Consider the following 26577-nt stretch of genomic DNA (forward strand, 5'->3'; position numbering starts at 1 on the left):
TTTTTTTTTTTTTTTTTTTTTTTTTTTTTTAAATATACAAACATGCCAGAACTTTAAAGACAGCAAAATGCAAAGCATAGTTCAAGTTGCTTCATTTTTTGTAGATATTTATTTCAATCTGTACCAAGACAATGAAAGCTCCACATTTGCAGAGCCATGAAAGCATACATTTAGGAAACAGTAGTTCCTAAACACTGCATGTAACATAACTCCCTGAAAATCCTGACAAATACATATCCCTGAATCTCCTAAAGACGATCAACATGAACTGATACTTCCTCAAAAAATGTACCTAGCAAGTTCATATTTTTTCTTTAATACATATTAGTATTCAGAGACTGAAAAGAGAAAATTCATTTTGAGCAGATAAAAAAGGTTTATTTACAAAATTATTTTGATCTAATTGAAGTCTTTGCAATGAAGGCATTCCTGAACAGTTAAAAAATAAATTATTAAGCAGCAGATGAAAGATCTCCCTGTTTTTTGTTGGCTTTCTGTGCGTTCTGTGATAGTTAAATGCTGACAAACAGTATACATAAGAAGAAGCAACTAAGATTTTCAGGTTTTGCCTCTTCCCCTCCACCACTAGCTATTTAAAGAATAGCTTTCTGTAGATTCAGCTAATCTGGATTTCAGGACATATAAGAGTTAGATAAAGATTTAATCAATGCACTTGAGCTCCCTGCTATGATTAAGAGAGATCTACAGAAAATTCCTTAAGTTTCATTAAACCTATGTATTCCATTACACAGGTAGTGCAGGTATGAAATAAATTGATTGCACCTTTTTCCTTCATTTCTTTTGTTCACCAGCAACAAGCCTGAGCACTCATATTGTAGCTGTGTGATGGGGATGAAGTTAAGGATAAGAGAAGCCCACCCCTATGCTCCAATAAAAATAAACTTTTTTTTTTTTCCCCTTTCAGAATTGATAGCAGTACACATGTTTCTTGGGAAACATATTTCTTGGGAAATTCAAAGAACTAAAAAGCAAAGAAGCAATATGTGATCTAGCTGATCTCCACTAGAATAGATTTGCCAATGCTTCATTTGACGAAGATCCTAACCTCTACACATTTATCAAAAGTAAACCTTAAGTGCAATGGCAATAAATGAGAAAAATATTTACTGTGCCTTTAAATGTTCTTCAGAGTATGACTATCAAGTTTATGCATTATTCTACTGAATACTCTACTGACTGTCAGCGAATTGCTAACCACCTTTTCATTTTCCAGTGTAGTCTAATTTGCCAAAAAATAAATAATGCTTTGAGACCAGAAATCAGAAAACAGAAATCACATATGAAGGAGACGGTAAAACTATGAGCAAAATTCAGATGGTACCAAAAGTAACTAGCAACAATTACAGTTAAAATACTAAATGTGAATACAAAAATATTGCTGAAAACCTTTAATTTGTTGGCACTAATTAACAGAACTGTAGCCATCTCTCCTTTATTCATTATGTCTTTATTCTGTCATTTAAAACTATTTATAGTTACACTGGGTAGATTCACCATAATTTCCTTCCACCCACAACCATTTATAATTTTTTCCTCCCATAATTCTATAAACTTAATGGTATTTTTTATCCATTTCCATCTGCTGATAAAAAACAATCTGTCTTACTATATTAAAAAACAAAAAATAAAAATCAGGGTTCAGAATAGCACCCACGGAGCAGCACAGTTTTAAAGAGTGCATGTTGACATTCATTTTTCTTCCTTCTAATTCTGCAGATGCAAATTAGCTCAATGAGGGAACAGAATGGATAGTGATAAAGTGTTTAATCTACACTTAGAAATAATGAGTCTAGCAAAGTAATAACTTTTGACATTTAAGTCCTTTCTATTTTCTATTATATGAATATGAAACATGAATGATTATTTGCTTCTCAAGAATGTGATTCCCAATCTAACCTTGATCAAAGCGATAGAAAATCAGAATAAAAATACACTGTAATAAAATACACAGTGACCTGGAATTCAGTGTACATTTAAAACAGTCTCCAAAAAAAATCAGTTCAAAATTCACCTGGAATATTCCTCAATGTGGCCTCAATTTTTCTTTAGGCACTGAAGGCAGCCACTACTTTTCATCTTCCAAGTCAACAAAAGCGCAATCTAAATACCAAACTCCACCATGTAAAAATGTTCTGTCCCAGCTGGCATGACATAGTGGTGACAACCTCAACTTCCCTGACTGAACAGATTTTACAAAAATTCTGTAGTATGCAGGAACATGTAAACTGAGGGATTACGTTCCAGCAATTCTCAATTCACAGATTATATGTTAAGAAATAAATGGCAGAAAATTATGCAGGTGATTTATTTTAAAATCCCACTTAAAACCATATTGGAAGGAATATCAGATTATTTTATACAGAATGATGTCTGCACCAGAAAACCAAATACACAACGGACCTAGGATGCTGGTAATGTCTGTAGTATCTATTTGATATATTTGATCTCTGATATAAAGTAAGACAATTATACTGCTGGGAAGTGCTCTGAGCTCCAAGGTGCATAAAAGATCCAAAGCTTTGCAGATCCTATGAAAGTCCAGGCAACAACAACGTGGTTACCCACAGATCAGCTCTATAACCTACTTAGATAACCCTGCAGATTAATACTTGCACTTAGAGTTAAATGCTCCTGCAATATAATATATGTGTTAAATGTACTTTCAATGCAACATATTAATTCAAGCCAGACTTTTTTTTTTAAAAAAAAAAACTTACCTGAGTAAAAATGTTATTTTATCTAATTCAACAGATATACTCCCCCTATATTCAGAACTATAACTGCTTCGGTCACAGAGACACACACACATAAAACCAGAAAACAGTTCAGTGGAATTAGGAACATAGGTCCAAAACTACCAAACAAAAAGGTGCATTTCTTTGCTTTTTGATTGTTTTATTTCTTCATCAGGTTCCCAAGATCTGTGTAATATCACAATAATTTTTTTGCCTCTATTCCTCATCCATTAAATAAAGCTCCCATAATTTATTCCGGTCCCTTCTATACCACCCCTACTGCCCTTTCAATTCACTATGCTCTCCAATCCCTTCTCATGGCTGAGCTTTCTCTGCCTTTCCTCAGTGACGATACAGACTCTCTTTCCCTGTAACCCCTCCCCGATTCTGATGACACTTGTAGCGATTTAACCACTGGCAAAAGGTTCAAATACAAACGGAGGGTGGGTGCGGGGTGGAAGCAGTCAATAACCTCAACCAAAAACATGACAAAAATTATCCACTCTAAGAAGAAAAGAAACCCCTAAAAGATCATATAAAAACTTCCTTATCAATGAGAGCATGTAAAACAATGACACCTTTCTAAAACTTGAGTTTTATTTAGTTTGTTTTCTGGGATTACACTTCTGAATGAGTTTACTGACATCAACTGAAAGCATCAACCTTAAAGCGAATGGCTGAAATAAATCCTGGAACTGAAAGGTATTTAACAGTGGCTAAGAAACTGGTCTACGTAAGCATCTATTTTCAAAATCCAGTTCTAAATCCCACTCTCAACCAACCAAAAACCAAAAATAACATCTGTACCAATTTGTCTGATCAAATGGAGAAGAATTTAATGTTAAGTTACACACCAAAAATTAGTTAAATTACAAATACACCCAAGAAAACAGTAAAGTAGTTGTGGGTGATTTGTAAATAAAAGCTATATATTCACGGACTACAATATTCAGTATGAATCCTTTACTAGGCTTTCATAAACAAGTCTATTGAGAGCACTGCAGAGAATGAAACTTTCTCTGTTTAGGACCTTTCATTCTCAGTTTTGGATTACTTGCTAGTATCTCTGTGTTCGTCCAGACAAGTACATTTTACATTCACTAACATATAGCTTCACTTATTTTAAATAAAAATTAATTTATTGATCAGGACATCAATTTACCAGTATTTGCTTGGAAACACATGGATGCAGTACATGTAATTTAATACTTTGCTAATATATGCAAAAAAATCATTGTAAATTGCATCTGTTGACATAACACATATAAACCTCAAAATGAATGTCTGTAAAGATAGGTACCCACACATATATACACCCACATACTAAAATGTGCAAACCAGAAATATATATGAATAAGCAAAACCATTTCGAACTCATACATTTCACTGTGCATAAACAATATCATCCTAATAGTATTTGAAAACAGTTTAAATACTGGTGTAAAAATCATCAGTGGAAAGAAATCCATTTCTCATCATCACCAATGTTTGTTAAATTTAAGTGATGATATTCTCCTCCTTGGAAGAATGTTTGTCTGCATGTGGAATTTCATGATAAAAAGCTTTAAAGTCCCAGGCTTCTCTAGATAAACCCCACTGGCTTACTGATGCATGAATGCACTGAAATTGAATTACTGTACAACAGCAATTACTTTTCACAGTACAGTTATAATGAGAATCAGCTTCACAATGAACACCAGGTAGCTACAGTAGGAAAAGTTAATAAAAAGAAATATCTGATTTGCATTTTCCACTGCAGCAATGGTGGTTGCCTTGAAGAAAAATAATCCTTAACACTTGATTTGCCATCTTACATGTAAATCAACATTTTTAAAGGATTCTCTCCACTTGTAAAGAAATATTAATGAAAATAGAAATTTAACTGCATAGCTAAAGTTTCAATAATAGCTTTTTGAATATTCCCTAATAGCTTATTTATCTTTCATTTGGCTTTCTTTTCAACTTCCCTCTGTCTTCCTTTGTTTGTTTGTTGTTGTTTTTTTTTCCTATTACACCATTAACTAGGAAAAATAAAAGCACCAAATGAATAGCTTTAATTCCACTTCTTTTTCACTATCAAGTTTGTTGCAGTAATCATTTGTTACTGTGCATTGCATCATCATGCTCTATTCCTCTTCAGCTTCAAATGAGTGCAGTCACTAAAGTATCATAAAACATTCTAAAATTTAAAAAAAAAATAATTTACAGCTAACTTTAAATTAAGACTGATCAAGTACATTTCCTAGGGATGAAATCACTAAAAGTTAACAAAAAGCAACTGAAGCAATACCACAAGTGACACAGACTACGCAAGGCTCTCAAGGGGAACATCTGGGTTTGGCTGTAAAATTAAACCCACTGCTGAACAATGCAGGAAACATTTCTGCTTATACCACCTTATGGGCGGTACGATTCCTCCCAACTCAAGCATCTTAGTCTTGAGGTAAATGGATACACCTACATTTGTCACAGCTTAAAACAAAGCATTGACACTGAGTCAAAACCACTCTTCAGTGGTTTTAACTTAAATTATGTCACAAATATTTCAAAATAAAGTCTGAAGTTGCCTCTCAAATTTGATCAAGTAGGACAGTATTAGGAAGGAAATAGTTAACAGGAATATCCTGCACTGACATAAATCTAAGGTAAATAGTGAATGCTGGGGAGGGGGGGAAAGTTGCTTGCAAGGGTTTCCATCAGTAAGTAGATGACAAAAGGTTATATAATTGGTTTAGCACTTTCAGTTTTCCATTTATTTTATGTATCTGACAGCACAAAAATAGGACATTCTGTGATAGGATAATTGCATACTGAAGGGTAATTCAAACAGGGGATGAATATGATAAAAATCACACTGAACCAACTAATCATTATGAAAAGCAATGAGACAGAAAGATAAAAATTCAACCAGAATATAAAGGGGGAAGAGGGAGAAGAGAGTTCAAATGTGATTAGTAGCTTTGAACAAGTTAATGTGTTTGAAAGCATAAAGCAAAACAAAAAAACTGAAGGCCTTTCCAAGCCATCCTGCTTCTATATTTTCGGGTCTTTCTTCTTGGCCTTTTGTACAAATTAAGCATTTTATATACTGTGGCTTTCTGAATAGTTGTCACAGATTACTACGTCTGCTAGAACCTGAAAAAGTATGTTGATTAAAATGTTTTATATAAAAAGTGTTTTGCAGTAAGCCATGACTTTTGATGACTACTTGAAGCTAATTCAATGAGCGGCCTAGGGTAACAGTTTGGGGTAACATTGGAACACATTTTCTGAGCACTTAGGTTTGAACCCTCACAATGGTCACCCCATTATTTCTAGGGCTGAGACATATTTTGTAAGGTACTCTTCATTTAGTACTTACCCCAACATTACCACCAGCATATCTAAAATAATAGTTAGAATTCTAGGTTTCAGTGTTCTTCATACAAGTCTTCATCAAAAGCTTAGGTCAAAATTCTATTATTTTACAGGCAAGATGATGCAGTATTTGTCTCAGCATGGAACAGAGTTCTTAGGTCCATAGAAGATTTGTAACTCCTATCTTTCCAGATATGAGGAGAAAATTAGTTATCATGTACCAAAGACGGTATTCATGCAAAACCTGCACTGTACCAAAGGATTTTGTACTTATTAGGACATAAACTACTCAGCACTATTTATTGCCAGAACAAAGGTCACTCACTACATCTCTAGCAACCAAGATGGACCACATTCTGTAATTGTGCAAAAAGAACAACTTTATTGGAAGGTACACTAAACAGATAATTTTTTAATAGAACTGACCCTGTCCAAACCAAGCTTCTAGCTTCCTTTCCAAAGATGGAAACCTTCCAAAGACGGCTCTGGATTTCAGTCACTTTTTCCAGCACTAAAACCCTTTCACACAATACTATACGTATGGTTAAACTTCACAGAGTCTGGGCTCATTTTTACTCAGACCATGGTGGCCTATATTAGTCCTGTTTTATTTTTTTTCCTCCTTAGATAAAAACACCATCTGTATGAAGAGGCCAAACCAGTTCTAAACACACAAACATTAGAAAACATTTGTTGCAAAGCTCCAATTGAGAGACAAACTGCTCTTCCCCAATAGCACTCCGTACTGATATAACATTGCTCCCCTGACCAGCAAGTGTGCAGCTTGCTGGTCACTTCTTGCTCTAAATGAGTGCAGCTCCAAGAATGTTCTGGGTTTTTTGGGTTTTTTTGGGGTTTTTTTTGGTGTTGGTTTTTTTTTCCACATTGTTATGATCTCAGGGCAGCAGTTTTCTCTGCTAAGGAACAAGGAAAACATCACTCACCACCACTACCACCCCCCAGTCAGTATTTTGCAGGCTTCTGGAAGCTGTTGCTCACATCTTAAAGTGCAATTTTTCTCTGAAAAACAGACTGTAAAAGTAGCATTGTGGGGTTCCATGTTTATTGTCTTTCTCTGTCTCCCTGCCAAGTGTGCTCAGTTTACAAGCTGAAATAGGTTTTACACTTCACTGCCAGCCCAGAAAATTCAACCTCTAAAACATATACGAATTCCTTCCTCCCTTCTGCACCATAACAAATAAAAGCCTGAAGGTGAAATTGTATCTACAGTTATACAAATAGAATCCCTGTCCTTGGGTGATGCCTCCAGCTCCACAGTTGAGACACAAAGACTTCCAACTCAACTGAGCAGACAAATCTGGCTGAAGGAGTAGCTGGTGGTAAATGGCCTCATCATAATGTCCTGTTAGTTTGTTGATACCGGTGATGTAACAGGAACTGTTAAAAAATGCGTGTTACAATGAATTCCTATTTAATATAGTAAAACACAGAAATCAGAAATTTTCCCTTTTTTATAGTAAATCTAATAGGACACCAAAACTACTACAAAAAAAGAATCAGAATGGAGATCAAAAAAAACCCCAAATACACCAAACCCTACAGGTGTACAGAAAGCTCAGTGTAGTTACTTAAGTTGCCTTTGGAGTGATGTAGTACTTACCACAATTAGAGGACTCTTGGATTTAGTCCCATTTGAGGTAGCTGCTTTTTCTAGATTTTAACTAAAGGACGGTTACTGAACTCAGAATATTCTCTGCAATACTATTTTTATAATAGTGAGCAGTGAAATTAAGTCTGCTTTGGTTTGATATTTTGAAATCTAGCATTTTAACACACAGCCATATGTAGTTCTGTTTTACTGAACACAAGTGATACCTTACAAACTCATATGGGAAAATGTAGTCCAAACCTAGTTACAGTTTCCTGAATTTATCTGCTGATGTTATAAATAGTTTACATCTATTCTCTCGAACACCGATACTAAAATACTTCTGAGTGTTTTAGCATTTCCACTTCAGCACCTTCAATCACTAGCAAAGCCTTCAGAGCAGAGCCTAAATTATATACTTAGTTTTACAACATAGAATGAAACAGCAGATTGACCTGCTGCTTACCCGTACAGCTTCAGACTTTTTATGAAACATTTCTTCCATATTCTTCGCTAACTTTTTCACAAGTTGAAGGCCGTCGATTTCTTCTATTGCAACATCCTTCTCATATTCTTTGTATTTCTGGTACAAAAAAAGGAAAAAAAAAAAAAGGGAAAAGTTATTCACAGTGAACCAGCTGAAATTTTGACAACTAATTATTAGTTTTATATTACACTTTTGCTGACATTCTTCATTTATTTCATGTTTATTTGTGTGTCAGAAGGCTGCTTTGTGCCAAGATGCTGTCACAGGGATAGAACAACTGGGTTAGAACCAGAACTCTGTTAAGAAAATAAAATAGAAATATTTATCTCATGCACTGTAGGAAAATCATAATTCCCCTTCACAATGTTTAAATTACCCGTCCCCACAACTGAACAACAGCCAAAAAAAAGTAATAAAAATCCTCATATCCCATCCAAAAATCATTTAAACCCAGTGATATGCTTGGCAATCCACTGCGCCTCAGCAACACAGACTCCTCCTCCTCCTCAGCTGAACTTCCTGTAGATGACTATTTCACAAGCTTTATAAAACAGTTACATTATGAATACTTAAAGTACAAGCTTATCTAGACATTCTTCACTTTTCAAACAAACCACACAAACATGAGCCTTTATCCAAATGCAAACACAGAACTATCCTTTATACAATATGGATGAGCATTACCTTATGGTCTTTTTTCACCATTTGAATAGCTCTCAGACTGACTAAGCACTAAAAATATAATCAAAACAATTTTTTTTTTATCCTCTATTTTCTGCATATCAACTTTTTTTCTTCTCAGTGTTTACAAAGAAGTCTGTAGGAATAAAATATACAAAACCATCATAGTGAGAACGTTCCTCTTTCCAATTCCCCTATAGCCTGTACTCTGAAAAGCTTTCAGTCTAGTTATTGTTTGCTTATCTCTCTTTAATGCACGTATGGTTGTGACGAACCAATCATTGCCCATTATTGTACCCTTGCACCTCCATGATACTCTGAAGAAGGTGAAAAGCATACCTGGCTTCTGCCAGCTTTAGCCTATGTGCAAAGCACACCTTCCAAACATCTAAAATCAGACTCTTAGAGGAACCCACAGCACAATACTTGAGCCAATAAAATGAGCTGGTATTATTAAAAAGATTTATCCTTAAAATTTGCCTAGGGAATTACGATTATGTTTAAAACTTATATTATTCCTTCTCTCTCTGGAGTCATAACGGCATCAAAAACAATGGCTCGAAGCACCTGGATCAACTTGAATAGTCATGTCCAGGCTGGTGAGGGAAGGACAGACTCTGTTGTAAGAGAATGCCTGCACATATTGTATCCATTCCTTCTGACAAAACTAATTTTCAAGGAAAAGTGACACTTTGGACTTGCTTTAAACTTTATACTGCTCTGTAAAAACTTGTGTAAATGTTTTGATAAGCAAATAATATTTGATAAAACATCATTTGCAGACAATTTCATAAGGTTAAGAAATGCAAAGTTGTCACTAAATATTTAGGACACTCAATTTTTTATATTCTGCAATTTCAGTAATAATTTCATTTTTTCCACACTATTTCCTCTTATGAGGTTCTATTCTATTTGAGATTTTAATAGTAGTCTAAGCAATCTAAGAAACCTCAAGCAGACCACCTGCATTTTGCTCCCTGGTGACAGGAGGGGAGATTTGGTTCTTTCCCCTTCTTGGTCTGTATTTAAATGCCATAAGCAGAGTTCTGATTTCAACTCTGCAAGTCCATTTGTGCCATTACTAAACTCACTATTCTCCACTCTGAAAAAGTTAATTTAGGATAGCACAGTGATTTGTCTAAAATAGAAAAATATTAATTTTTTTATTTACTAAGAATATACAAGAACACAGTAGACAAGAGGTAAATGTTATTGTAACAGATACTAACTGTGATAAAGTTTAGTAAATAACAATAAATTGAAAACATTCCCAGTCAATTAATGATGTCAAAGTCTGTCCACATCCCACAGGACTTGAAGCTTTGAAGAATTTAGAAAAAAAATAAAATGCACTGCCATGAACATATCACTTTATGTCAATAGATCAAGGACAAATTTGAATCACTTATTTCAAGCCACACAGATTATTTTCAACATATTAGGTTCTGATAAAAATTATTTACTTCAGACTTGACCTTTGAGTTCTTAGAAAGTATTCCAAAAAGGCATCACTTCAGGAGATTGTTTTCATGTCATCAAGTTTATTGATTTAACTTTTGCCATCAGGTGAAGAAAACCAGGCAATTACTCACTGCATTTGTGTTAAAACTGAATGGTGCAGTTGGAGCCAACAAATTTTCCAGGCACAGAGAATTATACCATGCAGTCTATTAGGCTATTGTGAGAACGTATTAAAAAGCCACACTTCTCACTTCTGAGTAACTGGTGCTTTTGAAAATTAATAACAACTTGCACTCAAAATAGATAGGAATGATATATTAACTGATAATTTATTATTTTACAATGAAGCTAGCTCACAGTACATAAATTCTTTTTTTCCTAATTTAAATGCCAAAGTTCCAAAATAAATTGGAGGAAACAGAAGATAGTTTTAAAGTTCTATTTCAAAAGACCACACATCTTGCATGGTGCATGTCTAGCCAATTGTTGGAAACCTTCAAGAACATTTGCAACAAACTAGGAGTATTTACTTGATCTGCAAGACCTTGGCAACCAAGAGGTTTACATAATAGGTATTTTACATTCAGTATTTCATTGCCGTAAAAATACTTCTATTATTTTTTCAGCCGTCGGTGGAAGGTTCCAAAACAGAAGAAATTATGTGGTTGGATAAAACACCAGCTGTTTTTAGTATCCTTGTGCTCTAGTGATTGTGTCTGTAGGGAAGAGGTGCCAGCTTAATCTGTGCGTGTCTATGCACTTCCGTTTAGTATTCCATGTGAATGAGGCTGGGAATTTAGATTCAATCTACAAAGCGGTTGATTTTGTAATAACTATCAATGCAAGAAACCTGAATCACAGCAGATAGTGAAAAAACAAAAACCACAATAAAACTGTAACAAAGGACGTCACTAATAACGGGCTCTTTTCCTTTCACCGCAGAGGCTGTCTGGCCTCCAGGCTCTCATCGCCTCCCTGCCACTAGATTTTACATATAAAATTCGGTTTTGATTTAAATAAATGAGCTAAAACAGCAAAGACATAGACCCTTTGAAATAAATTTTAAATAGTTCTTAAATTATTTATCTTGACGTAATCCTGAGAAAACAGCAGTGTGACACTGTGGTTGCAATTAAGCAAAATGCCATCATGGGCAGTGGTGAGAAAAACTAGCTTCTGGGACAGGCTGTCCTTTATATTCTGGACTTGCAAGCTGCCTTGTATTACTGTTACTCTTAATGCCTCTTCCAAGCAATGCCTTAAATAGCCATTTCCCTCCACTGTAAAATAAGATGAATTTGATGACAAAGATTTTTTTGTTTAAAACACAATGATCAATTTTGTTCAACATACTATAATTTTATTCTAATAAGAGATACTGAAAAAATTCTCATCAACATTTGTAACATACCCAGTAACACATTTGTACTGCTCTTAAAAGGAGATAAAACAGCCCTAACTTTGCTATAAATAATGGACTTGCATAACAAAAGTGTATAAAATGTTAGTCACAGTTGGACATTTCTTTTGATAAGTGGTTTCCAATTGACTAGAAGATTGAGCAGATACAACTTCTGATTTCCTGCATTATAAAAAAAAAGAAAAGAAAATTTGAAATGCTGATTCTTTCTGCTTGCAAAAATCAGCATTTGGTAAGAAATTCTCCAGAGAGACAAGAACATTTATCATTTGAGAAAGCACACAAAAAATACATTATTTCCTGAGTATCTGTTTTGCCAGATCATTTCACATAAGTGCCAAGGAAAGACAGACAGTACTTCACTGTCAGAACTTTTAATGCATTTCATGGATTTAGGTGTGGGGTTTGGGTTTTTTTTTGCATGATAAATGATCATCTAGAAATAACAAACCAGAAAGCAATCTATACAAAACTCAGGTCTGAAGCATTTAATGCAATCCAAGTATTTGTCACTGAAACACCAACAGCAGCAAACACACACGCACCAGCAAAACAAGAAAACCACAAACCAACCAACAAATAAAAAAAAAAACCTACCAAAAACCATACAGCTTGAGTGACCAAGGCAGGAAAAGAAATACCCTTCTGAAGCAAGACAACTTCAGAAATGTGCCTTTTGTCAACTACAGTTTCAATTTTTTCTCCTTGTTTTTTCTCCAGAGAAATGTGATCTTTTTATATGTATATACTTCTATAAATTCTTATAAAAAACCAAGATAAATGCCTTTATGCTGTGTATAAAAATACTTCAAATTACTTACAAGTGTTTAAACAGTCCTTAGTCTCAGTCTTTTGATAAGTCTGTGGGTGCTTTGTACATGTGCAGAACACTACAAACATTTATGATGGAAATCCTTCCCACTCCCTGGGATTTTCAGAGCCAGTAAATACCACTACCATCCTGACTAAAGAAAGGTATTTCCTCAACAGGAATTTTGTAACAATCCTTTAAAAGTAATCTGTCAGTTTGTGTTGCATATTAGGAACTAATACACATCTCTGAGGTGTACTCATAGCTATAGCTTCATAGTTGTACATTACAAATGTTGCTGTTTGAAAGGTTTTGTCACATACATGTTAAATATATATGCATGGATATATTTTTGTTTTATAATGAAAACACAGAACCAGTATACAAATGAAAGATCAAATATCTATTCTATCCATTTTTTCCATGAAAAAACAAAATGTTTACACCATACCATTTAAAAAAAACAAAAAAAGTTTCAGATATTGAAATCTCAACATTGCAAATGTAAGATGAGATTACAGAACCATACACTTCTGATTAAATCACAACTTGTGATTTCAAATAACGTCTATTGCTCAGTAGAAAGGCTGTGTTATGCACTGCTTGAACCGTTCAAACTTGCTTCAACCACTCTGCCAGGTAAGTCTTAGCAACGACTCCCTTTGGCACAGAAGCGCTAGTTTGAATAGCCACATGAGTTAATTGGCTTATTAGAACTATTTTAATTCTATATTTGAGATGTCCTGACAGTCAAATGTAATCAATTAATGAGGCTGCAAAAAGCTTACGGATAATACAATTTGCAGCTCTTAATGTGGTTTCTTCAGTTACAGAGTGAAAAGCTATGTCAGTCTTAAACAGATTTCTGTCTCAGTTAATTCTTAACCCTTAAACCCATAGATTTCTCCACTAATGTTGACTTTCCTACCTAAAGTAACCTTGGATTTCTAGACCAAGTTCTTCTAGAGTGTTGGGATCAAGAAGGATGATGATATAGTATGTTTTTACACATCAAGAACAACATTTTTTCTTTCACTAATCTACTCCTCATTGCAATCTAAAAACAAAGCTCACATTTTTAATGCTCTTCTCATTGTATAATGATTTTTTATGTGTATGTTATTAGCACTACTGCATAAAACTTAAAATAAATGGCATTTATTCAGGGTGCTTTAAAAACACCTATTCCTTTTTACACTTTGTGGGTTTTGGTTTTTTGTTATAAAACCCCAAACCTACAATTTATGTGGAACAAACTGACAACGTAGTCACATTAGGTGCTGCCTTACACCATTAACAGTTCTGTCAAAATTGAAGGAGCTATGCACAGAGCAAGGCTTTCCACTATTAGCAAAATATGGCTCTGAGCTTCTGAATGAAAACTAAGAATATAAATTGTTCTTCAGGTGAAGAATCCATCACAGCATTTTTTAAGACAATATTATTTTAAAACAATTTCTGTGTTCAAATCGATGGGACACAACCAGTGAAAGTTCAAACCTTACATGGCTCAAACTCTCGCAGTGCTTTACCACACCAGCACGTATTCCTTCTGCACGAGAGATGGTAGAGCAGTTCTCAGCAGATCTAAAAATATACAGCAGAGCCTCTAAATACTTCATTAGAAGTGAGGGGTCACTAATTATATATGCACTGTTGGAATAAACCTGAATGTGAAGCCAAATAAAAATAAAGTCTCCAAAATTATATGTGCATGTGAGTGGAAATCAGAGTTTTTCCACTGAGCAGAAGGGTAGTCGGATGGCACTACCACAAGCAGAGACAGCAAATCCAGACGGTGCACTCTCCTGACAGGCTCATCTGTGAATCTCTTCTTAGTAAAAGATGTTGTATTTTCCCATGATCACACTGACCCTATGGTGATGTGGGTTTTTTAAACTAGATTGCCACTGTTACGTTGTTATCTGTTCCTCCTTACTCTGAAATGCATTCAGTGGAGCAACTTTAAAGGCCTTAAAATAAGCAATAGTAAGAGTTCTTTTTATTTTGTTGTTGACAGCTGGTGAGCATTTATAAACAAAATTCAGAGCTGGTATAGAATTTTTCATCCACAGAGCTTCGTACACTTTATAAAATTAATATCTATGATAATCGCCATTCTGTACACGAGGGTATTCAGCATATACACAAATTCGGTGACATGCAGTGTCACACAACAGTTCAGAACTGCAAACAGAACAAGTTCTCTTGGTTACTCATTTAGTGCACTGCCCAATAGGCCACAGATCGCTTTGGTAAGTTCAGCATGACCTGCATGGAAAGATGAGTCACAATGGTATACTTCTCCTCACCTTGACATTAGAGAACTCCTTAATAATTGGGAGTTTGTGTTACACCACATTACACACTCCTATTAACCTTTACTGAACCTCTTTGTGTTGATGAAATCCATCAGCAGTGACCAGTGTGATGGCACACTCATTTTCTTCTCTGCAGAGCAATTTTTATTCACTTCATCAAAAGACTCCAAGGAGCTCTATATTAGCCTGTCATGTTTGACTCTTGCCACACACTGGTGTCAGAGGAACTCCTGTTGCCTCAAACTCCCATTTAGTTACTTTGTAAAATACACTCTGAAATGCAAAATCTCCATATGGTTGTTGCAATGCCATTTTACTGTGATCAGCTACTCGAAGCTGTACCTGGTACATTATAGCCAAAGATTATCTATCCTGGGAAGTTTTATCATCAGCAGACTCGACAAGGATATTTACTGCTTTCCTTGCAAAATAATTTACACACAATGTATCTTAACAGTCATTGCAAGGGCACTATATCCCCAGCATATTTAATTTTACAAAGATATTTACTTTGACCTATTTTTACCTCATTGCTACATGCAAGTGCTACAAAACTAAGTCAGTGAAAGCATTAAGCTGAACAGTAATCAAAGAGAAGACAATTTAAGTCCCGATTTAGCAATATTCCTCTGTCCTATCTGTGAAACATGTCCACACAAGCTATCTCCTCAAACCTTTGCACAACTAGATATGTACAGGTACATAAACAGCATTAACAAGAGTCTTGAATTTACGGCTGGTTAAAACAGCTGAGCTACTGTGGAAGGATAGAAGCTACAATATACAGTATTTTCCAGCACAAATAAAATAAAAGCAGCAGTCACGTTGGTGATACATAAATCATCATATTCTCTAATAAACAAAAAGATACATAAACACACCGCAGGAGTTTCAAACGCTTGCTCTGTAAGACTAATTCAGTACTGCAATTTTTACTTGAAGCAGTCAAAAAGCCTCCCCCTAAACAACCATCACAAAAAATGTGTGATCCAAATAACACATCTAGTTAAATCTAATTCTAAGCAGTTGAACAGAGGTCAGGAATACACTGCCATCGTTCCCTTTAACAGAGTTGGTTTGGGTCAGGGCTAACCAGAGTAACAACAACCGTTTGAGGAGGTTTGCCTTGCTGCCACCTCCAGCGCCCAGTGGCAGAGGCCAAGGGGACTTCAGACTCTTCTGCAAAAGAGTGCCAACTCACCATCTTTCCTGACTACAAACTCAATCATACTGAAAATGGTTGAAAAAGAAAATTTATAGTCTTGTACATTCTTTTAGACATCTGAAACACCTTCACAGGCCCACATGTGTGTTTTAAGAGCCAGCTAACCAAGACTATTAAAAACTGCTTTAAAAATACATTTTACAAAAGCTATCTATGTAATTATACATGCCTTTGCTTCTATTTTAGAAGAGAACACAAAGTCCTTATTTAAACCAAAAAAAGAACATCCTGGAACTGCCCTTTTCCATAAAGATGTACTTGATACTCTAGAAAACTCACTACAGCATTTCACATGCACTGCTTTAGACAATGAACAAAAAGTCCCATGGGTATAAAACTGCAGAATCACAATACGACCCAGAGGGCATGTTCATCCAAAGCAAAGCCATCACTATATTTTTAGGTGAAAGCAAGTATATCAGAAGCATGTACATTAAGTCTGCTCCTCACAAAAGACTTAAGAAACCTGAGAATACAGTCCTTTCACATCCTGGATAGTTATTCTGAGTCACTAAAGATTCAGAGGAGGGAACCTGACAACTTAGTATTTTCACGAATTTCTCAGCTGGGATGAGATACTACAACATTTTCTTTTGTTCACGAAATTGCATTGGTCGTCTTGGAAAGCCTTTATGGTTACTGGAAACAAGGACAACCAAAAGAAACAGCTTGCTTCATGCTGTCAAGTCACAGGATACATCCACAAACTCATTCTTTCAATCAGACTTTATAATTGGGTTTTTTCTCATTACACTTCCTTCTATCACTGTGTGTGTCTTTCCCTTCTTATTGTTCCATTTCTGTGGACCTATGGCTGCCTTACACCCGAGCTGTTGTTCTGGGTTTCTATATACATTTATAGACAATGCTTATTTTCCATCCCAGAAAAACTAGACAATTGTCTCCCTGTCCCCCCATGAGCATGTCTCCCTGAATGAGCAATAAAATAAGGTGAGCAACAAAGAACGCTAGAGACAAAGTGGAGTGTAGACACAAAAATGGAAGTGCATTCTGCAGACAAACTTTTATCTTGGGACAAGATTTAAAAGCAACCGTTACTTTATAATAACTAATGTTATTGTTCCTCAGAAAAAGAAACATGTAATCTCTTCTCCTTGGGACACAAACCGTTCACAATTTGTAACGTTCTCTGTAACTCACATTCAACTGCTTAGATAATATTTCTAAACTTTACCCTTCGCATTGTGTGGGCCCTTCAACATTAACTCTTAAATGGGCTTTATTTCATTGTTTCTCACTATGAAGGACATGGCATTGATTTAGGATTTTAGACAGGTGTCAGAAGACTGTGTATCAAAATGGCCTTGTAATAACAAGTAAAAGCATAACATCTGACTATCTGAACTCAGGTGCCTAAACTTAGGCCTTCAGTTCTTCATTTCATCATTGAACATGAAAAATTATTTTATTTTCAAAAATCTAAAATCCCCTCAGTCACATCAAAGCCAGCAATGTCAGTGTGTTCTCAGCATCTCTGAAAAATCAGACCTCCTGCTCTGTACAGATGTCTTGAGAAGAATTCAGCAGGACAACTATAAAAAAAAAAAAAAAAAGAAAAAAAAATGGAAACCGAAATATGGTGTTTGGCACTACTTGGGAGTATGAAAAAACATTGGTGTTTTTGCCACACAAACTAATGCTTTTCACTTTCATGTGTGATTCTCAGTCACTTATAAAACTTCATCAGAAACAGTATAGAATGACTATAGCCTTTCTGTACATTCAGGTAGATTAGCATATTCACCACGATTTCTTTCAAAGCCTCATAAAACAAACTGGTAAACACACAAGGAAAAACAAAGGGTTAAAGTTTGATTGCCAAACCAACATTCAATCCAATATTTAAAAAACTACCTTTGAAAGACTGTAATATGATATAAACCAATGTCCTGCACAACAGAACTTGCCCAGATCTTTTTCTCTTTGGACCATTTAGCTATAATGCATATATTCTTACACTGGCATCTGAAATAGCGGCATGCTGATAGCTCCCAATGTTTCTTCCCCTCAAGAGGTTTTTTTCTCTCTCACACTTTCAAAAATTAAATTTGAAACCTATTTAAGAGAAATCCCTGTGCATAAAACAATGAACACATCAAAACCACATCGAGGTCTGTTTGTAGTTCTTGCCTTTATCAGAAATAGTGCAGAGCTTTTGCACTAGAGGACCCAGCAACAGCTTTGTTTTGCTTGGTCAATAAACCACTATTAATGATAATGTATCCATGAATTAAATATTCATCAATCTGCATAGCAGAGAATGGAAATCATGAATAATAGCCAAATCAATACTATGAAGTCATAAAGAATACAGTGTGCTCTCCTTCAGGCTAATGGTAATTAATTTACTTTTGCTCCCTTCACACATGAGAGGAAGCTAGTAGAAGAACACTTTAATCACATAAAAGTTGTTAATTAGAAAAAGAACACATACTGTTATCTCCTTGCTGTATCTTTTCTGTTCATATGCTTATTGCACTTTAAAAAAAATCACTTTATTTGCACACATTAGAGAAAACAGCTTGTGTTTTAGGAGCAGATGCATATACTGGCTGATATTTTCAAGTACTACAATTTGAAAGTTTGCTTCTTAAATAAAAGATCTTGTTCTATTTGGGATGTTCACTGGTATAAACAGCTGATGTCTCAAATCATTTTTCTGCAACACAAATACTCTACCAGGGAATATATGTATAGAAATATTTTAAGCATTATGTGGTTCGTTAGACTATAATGGAAAAATTATGTTTGCTTATGTTGAGGCTTAGTCTATTGATTCAACTCCACTAGTCAATTAAATAACGCCTTTTTTTGCAATTAAAAAAGAAAAACAGGTTTAAGTGATTAGCAGCGAATGGAGGCATCCCCTTCTTAGGCAATGGAAAAGGATTGGTGGTCCTGCTACTTTGAGAGACTGGCCCTAGACAAGCAAGCCTCTAGAAGAGGAATCAAGATAGTTTTAAGAAGAGTGCCATCACTTTCCAAAGAACAGAATTCTAATATTCATTGTGTTTGAATTCTTTTAAGTATCATTTTTACACAAAATAAACTTTAAATTGCTACAATTAACAGTAATTTTCAAAAGATATTGAAATTAAAGTTTCCATTTAAAAAATATATTCTTCTTTATAATGTGCAGCAAACTGCCATCAGCAGACTGCTACTGTTTCATTGCTTAATAAAAATACACAATTTTGCTAAACCTCAGAACATCAAACAAAGCTGCCTGAATCACAGGTTACCACTAGTCAATCTATTGATAAATTCCCCTCTGCTCACCACAAAGCAATGACCTTCCTGGTGAACTGCATTTAGCCTCTAAGACAGCGCAGTAATTAACATACACTTAAACTCACAAGTGCTCCTACTGAAGCAGGCAGAACAAGTTAGTGCTTAACGCTATGTGTGCGAACTAGGGTCCCAGTAGTCACTTCTGACTCTCAGCACATCCTGACGTAGTTTTGCCAAATTCATGTCATCAAGCTCAAAAAAACGTAACTTCTGAGACTGAGCTTGACCTTTGGTTCTTTAGCAGAAACTGCCTAAAAGATTCATAATGTAGATTCACATGTCCATCTGGGCAGAATACTTAATTTCCAACACAAGCTTTTGTCATGTTAACCTACTAAAAAATAATAATTATTTACATTCTTGTCAAACTCTACGACATAAACACTGAATTTACTTGCAGGTTGCATTCTTTCACAAAAATACAACTTGTCCCTTATTATTACGAATGTACAAAGCATAGTGTACATCAATAAAATATAATTGTGGCAACTGGACATTCTGTCTGCATTTGGAGGTATGGCAGAGCCTGTGCTGCACGCACAGAACTGCCAGAGGCATACATCTGTTTGTGCAGTTCTAGTTCAGTAGTTTAAGGAATGAAGTATCACCTCATTACAGAACTGCCATGTATGAGTGAATTTGTGGAGCTTGCCCTCCTCACAGTCAGACAGTTCTAATCTCCTTGCAAACCACAGTGGCAGCAGAGAGATGAAGTGTTAAGCTTATCAGGCCTCATCTGTACCATCACCTCCGTAGTTAAGCCCAGGCCATCCATTTCTCTGTCAGTTCTTTGTTCCTGAGGTGCCTGAATGCATAATAGCCACTAGCAGAAGATACAAGATATCTTTAAGACTCCACAAGAACACCACGACTTTTTTTTTTTTTTTTTTAAAGCAAACTGCAAGCAATTCACAGTTTTAATCATAGGTTGCACTACCTGAATTTTTTCTTACACTAGATTTCTACCTTGTACTATCATGACATAACCTGTTAAAATAAAGCCATTGATTTATTTTATATTAACTTAAAATTTGCAGAAATTCCTAACTCCAAAAAAGCCTGTATTCCTACTATAGTATAACAGTTGGGAAGGGTTCTGGTAATTGAAAATCTTATGGCATAATAAAACCAGCCTCATACTCAAACATTTTCTTCAGGCATTATCAGCCAAATCAACAGAGATTTGTTTCAGTCACAAAATAAGAATTGTTCTTCAGTAGTTTTTAAAATAGGCTTTAAAAAAGGTTGCTTTTAATTAATTCAAAATAAAGTTCCCTTTTCAACATTTGTTTTTAGTAACACAACTCTGCTTTCAAGATCACGATACCGTATGGATTTTTATTTCGGGAATAAGGTCCAAAACTTTACGTAGGAGCAACTACACCCACAAACACTTGGTAGGAAAAACCTGAAGTGGCCTCTAGTGAAGTACTCTGAGCTAGGTAGACTTGCCCTCAGACCCGAGTCGTTCTGCTGTTTCAGGAGCATCTGAGCCACCACAGTATCATCTTGGTGAGAGGTTTGACCACAAGGGAGTCCTCTTCCTAAGCACTTTCTGGAGCCAGGGTACTGAGATGGACTAACCTCCAATGTTTCTAGTCACCAACTAGGAGAAGGAGACTCTTCCTTTCTACTCCAACTATGGTGCAAGGATAAGCAAGTCAGTTTGATTAGGCTAGTTAGCAAGACCCGCCCACCATATCTCCTCGTTTAACACATCTTCTAGATTACCGTTACAGGTGTACAAGTACGACAGAGATGCACACAAGGAGACACTGATGCCATCCGTGATGCAACGTCACCGCTGGATATCAACCACAAAGAGGGAAAAGAGCAATCACAGTTGCGTTCAGTCTCTGTAGTGCTGGGAACACACAAGTAGGATATCGCTTATCCCCACCTAGCCCTGTACAAACAATACAGCAGCATTCTGAAAAGATTACTTATTCTACACCAAAACTTATCTAAAAGGAATTTGAAAATGGAAAAAATCCTTTTGCAAGAACACCCCGTCTGCATGCAGCACTTCACTAGTTCATATCTATTTACAGAGATTGTAAGTATTGCTGAGCATTATTTCTGCTTTGGAGGTACTGATGGTGCTGTCTTACTTCTCTAGACGTCTCTAGAACACCCTAATCAGGATCGTTGAAATATGCGTTTGCTGAAATTGGAATGTTTTCCAGACTTTAAAACAAACAAAAAAACACACTGTTCATAATCAGCCATTTGCTTTCTGCCCATTCTTCAAAATTTGCCTGTTCCAACTGGAGATTAAAAGTCAAACCACAAGCATACTGCCAATTACTTTATCATTAGCTCCTTGAAAGTCTGAAAAATAGAATTATACATTTATAAGAGAGAGGGAACAAGAGAAGGAACATTTATTGCAGTAACTTAGATAATTTTGCAATAACAGCTTACATTAAAGAATGTTAATTTGATTCCTGACAGTTTTACAGCTTTCTGTCAATATTGCATTAAAAAAAAAAAAAAAAGTCAGAGAATAAGCATGCAAATATTCCAATCACACTCCAGTCCATTTATATCTTTGCTTCAAACCAAGAGTCTTTGGTGATAGCTTTAGAAGAGGTGTGTGGTTGATGGAAGTTCATTCCCAAAATAATGAATAGAAAACTGCGTGAAGCCACTTGCTTAAGTAACTATCTAAAAATCAGAGCTTAGGTGCCACAAGGTGTGAAATAGTATACACTACACAAAAAGCCATTAGGAGCCCCAACAAGACAACATTACTAAATAAAACAGTGGAGCAGAAAGATGGAGGATGAAAGATGAAGAAGATGGAGGATATCTAAACGTGCTCTTTCGAATCTTTAGAACACAGTACTAGAAGCAAAACCATGTTTCTAGCAAACTAAGCTTTTATCATATATTCATGCTTTCCAGTAAAATGAAATGATCAGTTACCAGATTTAGAACTCTTTGATGACCCTTGATGGCTGGAAAAATATCCTCCACTATACATTAGAAACTCCTGCCAAAACAGAGGATGCCCAAACTACTATGTGTTTTTGAAGAGTGACTCAATTCACCATAAACTGTTTATTTCACAATTAGTGGCTAAAGAAATCACCCATCCTCTATCACTTTTGGTGAACCATTAACATCCCACTAAGAATACCAGTGCTAGATTGTTTTCTTCTCCCCATCTGGTTGTGCTGACCCAGTGTGTGTAAGATTACTCTTTGGAAAAGAAAAACCACAGGGACAGAATGAGGCATGTTTCTGTGAGGCCCTCATAAAAGTCTCTGGTTACTGTGGGATGACAAGAGGAGAAGTGCCAAAGCACTCAACAGCACAGCTGACAGGAAGATAATGTACCAATGCAACTGTTCCTGGATACTTTACTGTTATTGCTTCTGTAATCCTCATGTCTTTGTTCCATTAATTAGCATGCAGCAGCTATAATCCTGCCCAGAAAAAGTCTTTGTTCCTAAGTAATAATTTCCCTAACAAGCAGAAACATTTTACAAATTTTATAACAACAGAGTCAAGGTTATAATCAGCTGGTCATCTTTGCCTTTCTTTGGAATTCTTCAATAATCCAATTTCTAAATAATCTCAGTTAACTACTAACAGCATATGGAAGGATCAATAAATTTAGAAAATGTATCAGATTCCATGCGTCTTAGAGCTTAACTTTGTATATTGACCATAAAAATGTAGTAGTTCCTTTCTCTTCCAGTTTAAGTTGAAAGAGGGTGTAAAGGCCATATATGGACAAAAAGGAAGGATAAACAGGTCCTCTTTGTTGAGCAGTACACCAAGAGTCAAAACAGAGAACTTGTGAAATGACAACGCAATCTCCCAAACACTGTAGCAGTCTTCCGATGGAATTATTTTATCTTTTCTGTGTCTTCATTTCTTCATTTGTAAGACAAATTAAACATCTTATAGGAATAGTTTGATGCTGAAATTGCTATCGTTCTTTAATATCCTTCTATAGAAAGGGTGTATAAGCATTTAAAACATATTATTATTCATTCACTAAAAACATTTACAAAGATCTTCTGAAGATGTTTGAACTTATGATCTTCCAAAATAGTTTAAGAGGACCAGGTATTAGCATATATCACAGAGCAAACAGAATAAGAATGAATAAATATCCAAAGTACTGTTAAACTTATATCTACCCCTGTAGGATATCTTAACAAACAAGATCTTTGAAGCTGCCTCTGAAAACTAAGGTCCCTTGAAAATATTTTGCTAAATAAAAGACAAGACTCCTAAAAACATTATGCTCACATCAGATAGAAAAATTAAGGATGTCTTAAATATTGTATTTCTTTCCCAATAATTTGTAGTTAGCATTTTTAGACTCATAATTATTTATTGTTTTTCCAGTACTGGTCCTGGCCTGTCACCCTTTACCAGGGTTGAATTGCAAAAAAAATCCCTTATATTTCAGATTTAGTTTCACAAGTTTCATTTGAAAAAAATCATCATTTTGCTCTATAATAAAACATCTTCTAGACAGGCAGCATATACTCATGATTCATTTTTTTGTCTTTACTATGAAACCTTTAATTCTTTAAAATGGGAGCTACAATATAAATCAAGTCTGATGTCAACTGTCCCTCTACAGAGGCTTTAAATTTGAGAATGCTGCACTGTCATGTCATTAATAATTTATTCAGAACGCAGCTTTCATTTTACATATAAATACATATTGAGAGAGGGCATAAATATACCTAAACTATGCTTTGTAGTTCAAACATTGCTGAGATAAACATGATCTGCCTAGTTTCAGGCAATGGCTACAGTAAATAATAAAATGGTCTCTAATATTAGGGGAGAGAGGAAAGGAAATCTCACAGACAGCATAAAAAGTTTTACTATTTAAGCTTAAAGATGTTTTGAAAAATCAGTTATTTTACTAATAAATAAAACTTAGTAATAGTCGAAAGGACTTTACAGAAGCAGTTTTTAACTTCCTTATTATTTGAGAGCAAGTATGGAAAATCTAAGTCAAAGGCACTGCGGTTTTGCAGTAAAATTAGCATAAAGTGAAATGTGGGGTTATAATGAAGGCTATATTCTTCGAGGAAGAATGGTCTGATCGTTGAGATATTAAACCTGAAAGAATTGGGCTTATGTCCCAGCTCTGCCAGAGTTTTGCATAACCTTGATTTAGTCATTTAGTTCCTCAGTGCTTCTCTTCAAGATATTAAACAAGGATAACATTTCCATAGTCAGCCTCACCTTGCTCTTAGGCTTAGTCTTGCAAATTAGGCAGAAAACAAAATCTGTGAAAAGCCCCGGGTAGTCTAGCCCCAAGAACAATTTGTTTCAGACCGAGAATTAGTTTCTGTTCTGAAGACTTGGCATCAGTCTCAGTTTGCATGGTGCAATCCCAAACACCATCAAAAATCCTAGGAACCACAGTAATAAAACAGTCCATAATAATAGCATTCCAGCAATAATGTTTGTATCACATATACTCTATCTGCATAAAAGGCAAAGGTTTATTACATTGATTGCTAAAAACACCCTAGCTACCTTGAAACCTATTAAGTCAAAAGCTAAATAAACGTTTTTTAATGTATACTGTAATTTCAGTACACACACTCTGTGTATTTCAAAATTGAAAAGAATACAGAATTTTGAGTAAAACTTGTATACGATGGCATAAAACATACTGTGTCTAAATCACATGCGAGGAAGATACACACAAAGAAGCATCACTCCTTATGCAGCAAGAGACAAAATACCTGTCATTCTAAAGTACTGTGATACATTCAAACGGGCATAAAAATTCTTTATCTACCATGAAATGTTTATGCACATAATCTGTTACTCAGTTTGTAAAAATAGCTACCCCCTTCTTAAGCATATGGTAAATATCTATCCTGAAGAATCACAAGGATTTTATATAATTAAAAAATTTTTAAAAAAAGTTTTCAATATAAATGCCCTATTTTTATTTCTCCCTAACAACAAAACACTCTTAAGAAATGCATTGCATAAAAATGTTTTCCAACCACTACTTAATTGAAAACTGCACAACTCCACAAGAAATAGAGGCTGAAATAATTGCAGTGAGAGTCACAAAACACTTATTCTCTATTTCGATTCCATAAAATCATGCATATATCAAACTAAAAGCTTTTATCAAACACATTGTCAACGAGTTTAAGCTGATTGATGAGCAATCAAATTCTGGACATTTAAGACAGACAACACTGAAATATTCCAACTGTAGTTTAGATATTAGTTTGCAGTGGTTTGAAAACAAAAGCTATGTTCTTATCCATAAACTTGCAAGAAAAAGAACACGCATGAGAGCGCTTACGCCGTTGTAAGACAGGAAGATGTACAGAGACACTATTTAAAATGAGAAAGGAGGAGAGGTTCATGTGTTGAGCTAAAAAATAGAGTCACATGAATTTGGAATTATTGAGTCTGAACTGGAATTAATTCCTCTTCTGGGATCCAGTGATGAAGCATCACAAACCAACCAAGCTTCACATTTGAAGTTTATGTCATCAGCAGAACTCCTCAGAGGAATTACGGGTCTGTAAGTCACAGTTGTCACTCTTTACTCTATACATTATGGTTGCCTGAATTTCATTTGCACAAAGCATACACTCACACGCTCATTACACCTGGACCATTATGTACTTGCATAAATCATCATTTCTTTTCTTCTAAAGTGGAGTATGCAATCCATCTCGATGGAGAAACAACAAAATCTAACTACATAAGCAATTTTCTTCTATGTCAGATTTGTCTAGTCCAAGAATAATACAGAGAATGTGCTACACAAATTATTTGCTTCTTCTACAAGCTCCCACTGAGAAGTACTAAATGTCTAAGCTATACTCGACTTCTTGGAAATGATAATACATAATCCAAATGGGGGAAAAAGAGTCACATATTCTACAAAAACAATGTTAATAGATCAAACTTTTTTATTAACCACAGGTAAAAACCTCTGTGAAAATGAGGTACAAAGGTAAACTCACGGTACAGTTTCTTTCAAGCTGTTTTAATAACTTTACTAACCTGTTTCATAATGCTAACCTATGGGGAGAGGGAAAGGAACAAGAAAAAAAATACATATTTAATTGGCTGAAAAAAAGTCTCAGGTAGGAGTGGATCAATCTTTTTAGCTTT

At 35.2% G+C, this 26577-nt stretch overlaps 1 protein-coding gene across 1 annotated transcript in view; it reads right to left on the reverse strand.

Annotated features, from left to right (window-relative positions):
- CACNA2D3 (calcium voltage-gated channel auxiliary subunit alpha2delta 3) overlaps positions 1 to 26577 on the reverse strand; it is a 466439-nt gene that overhangs the window by 356687 nt on the left and 83175 nt on the right. The window contains exon 3 of the mRNA XM_026857568.1: positions 8189 to 8305. Coding sequence (XP_026713369.1) covers positions 8189 to 8305 — 117 coding nt within the window. The remainder of the gene's footprint in view (positions 1 to 8188; positions 8306 to 26577) is intronic.

The sequence above is a fragment of the Athene cunicularia genome (genome assembly GCF_003259725.1).
Source record: "Athene cunicularia isolate RWA chromosome 12 unlocalized genomic scaffold, athCun1 chr12_part1, whole genome shotgun sequence".
NCBI lineage: Eukaryota > Metazoa > Chordata > Aves > Strigiformes > Strigidae > Athene > Athene cunicularia.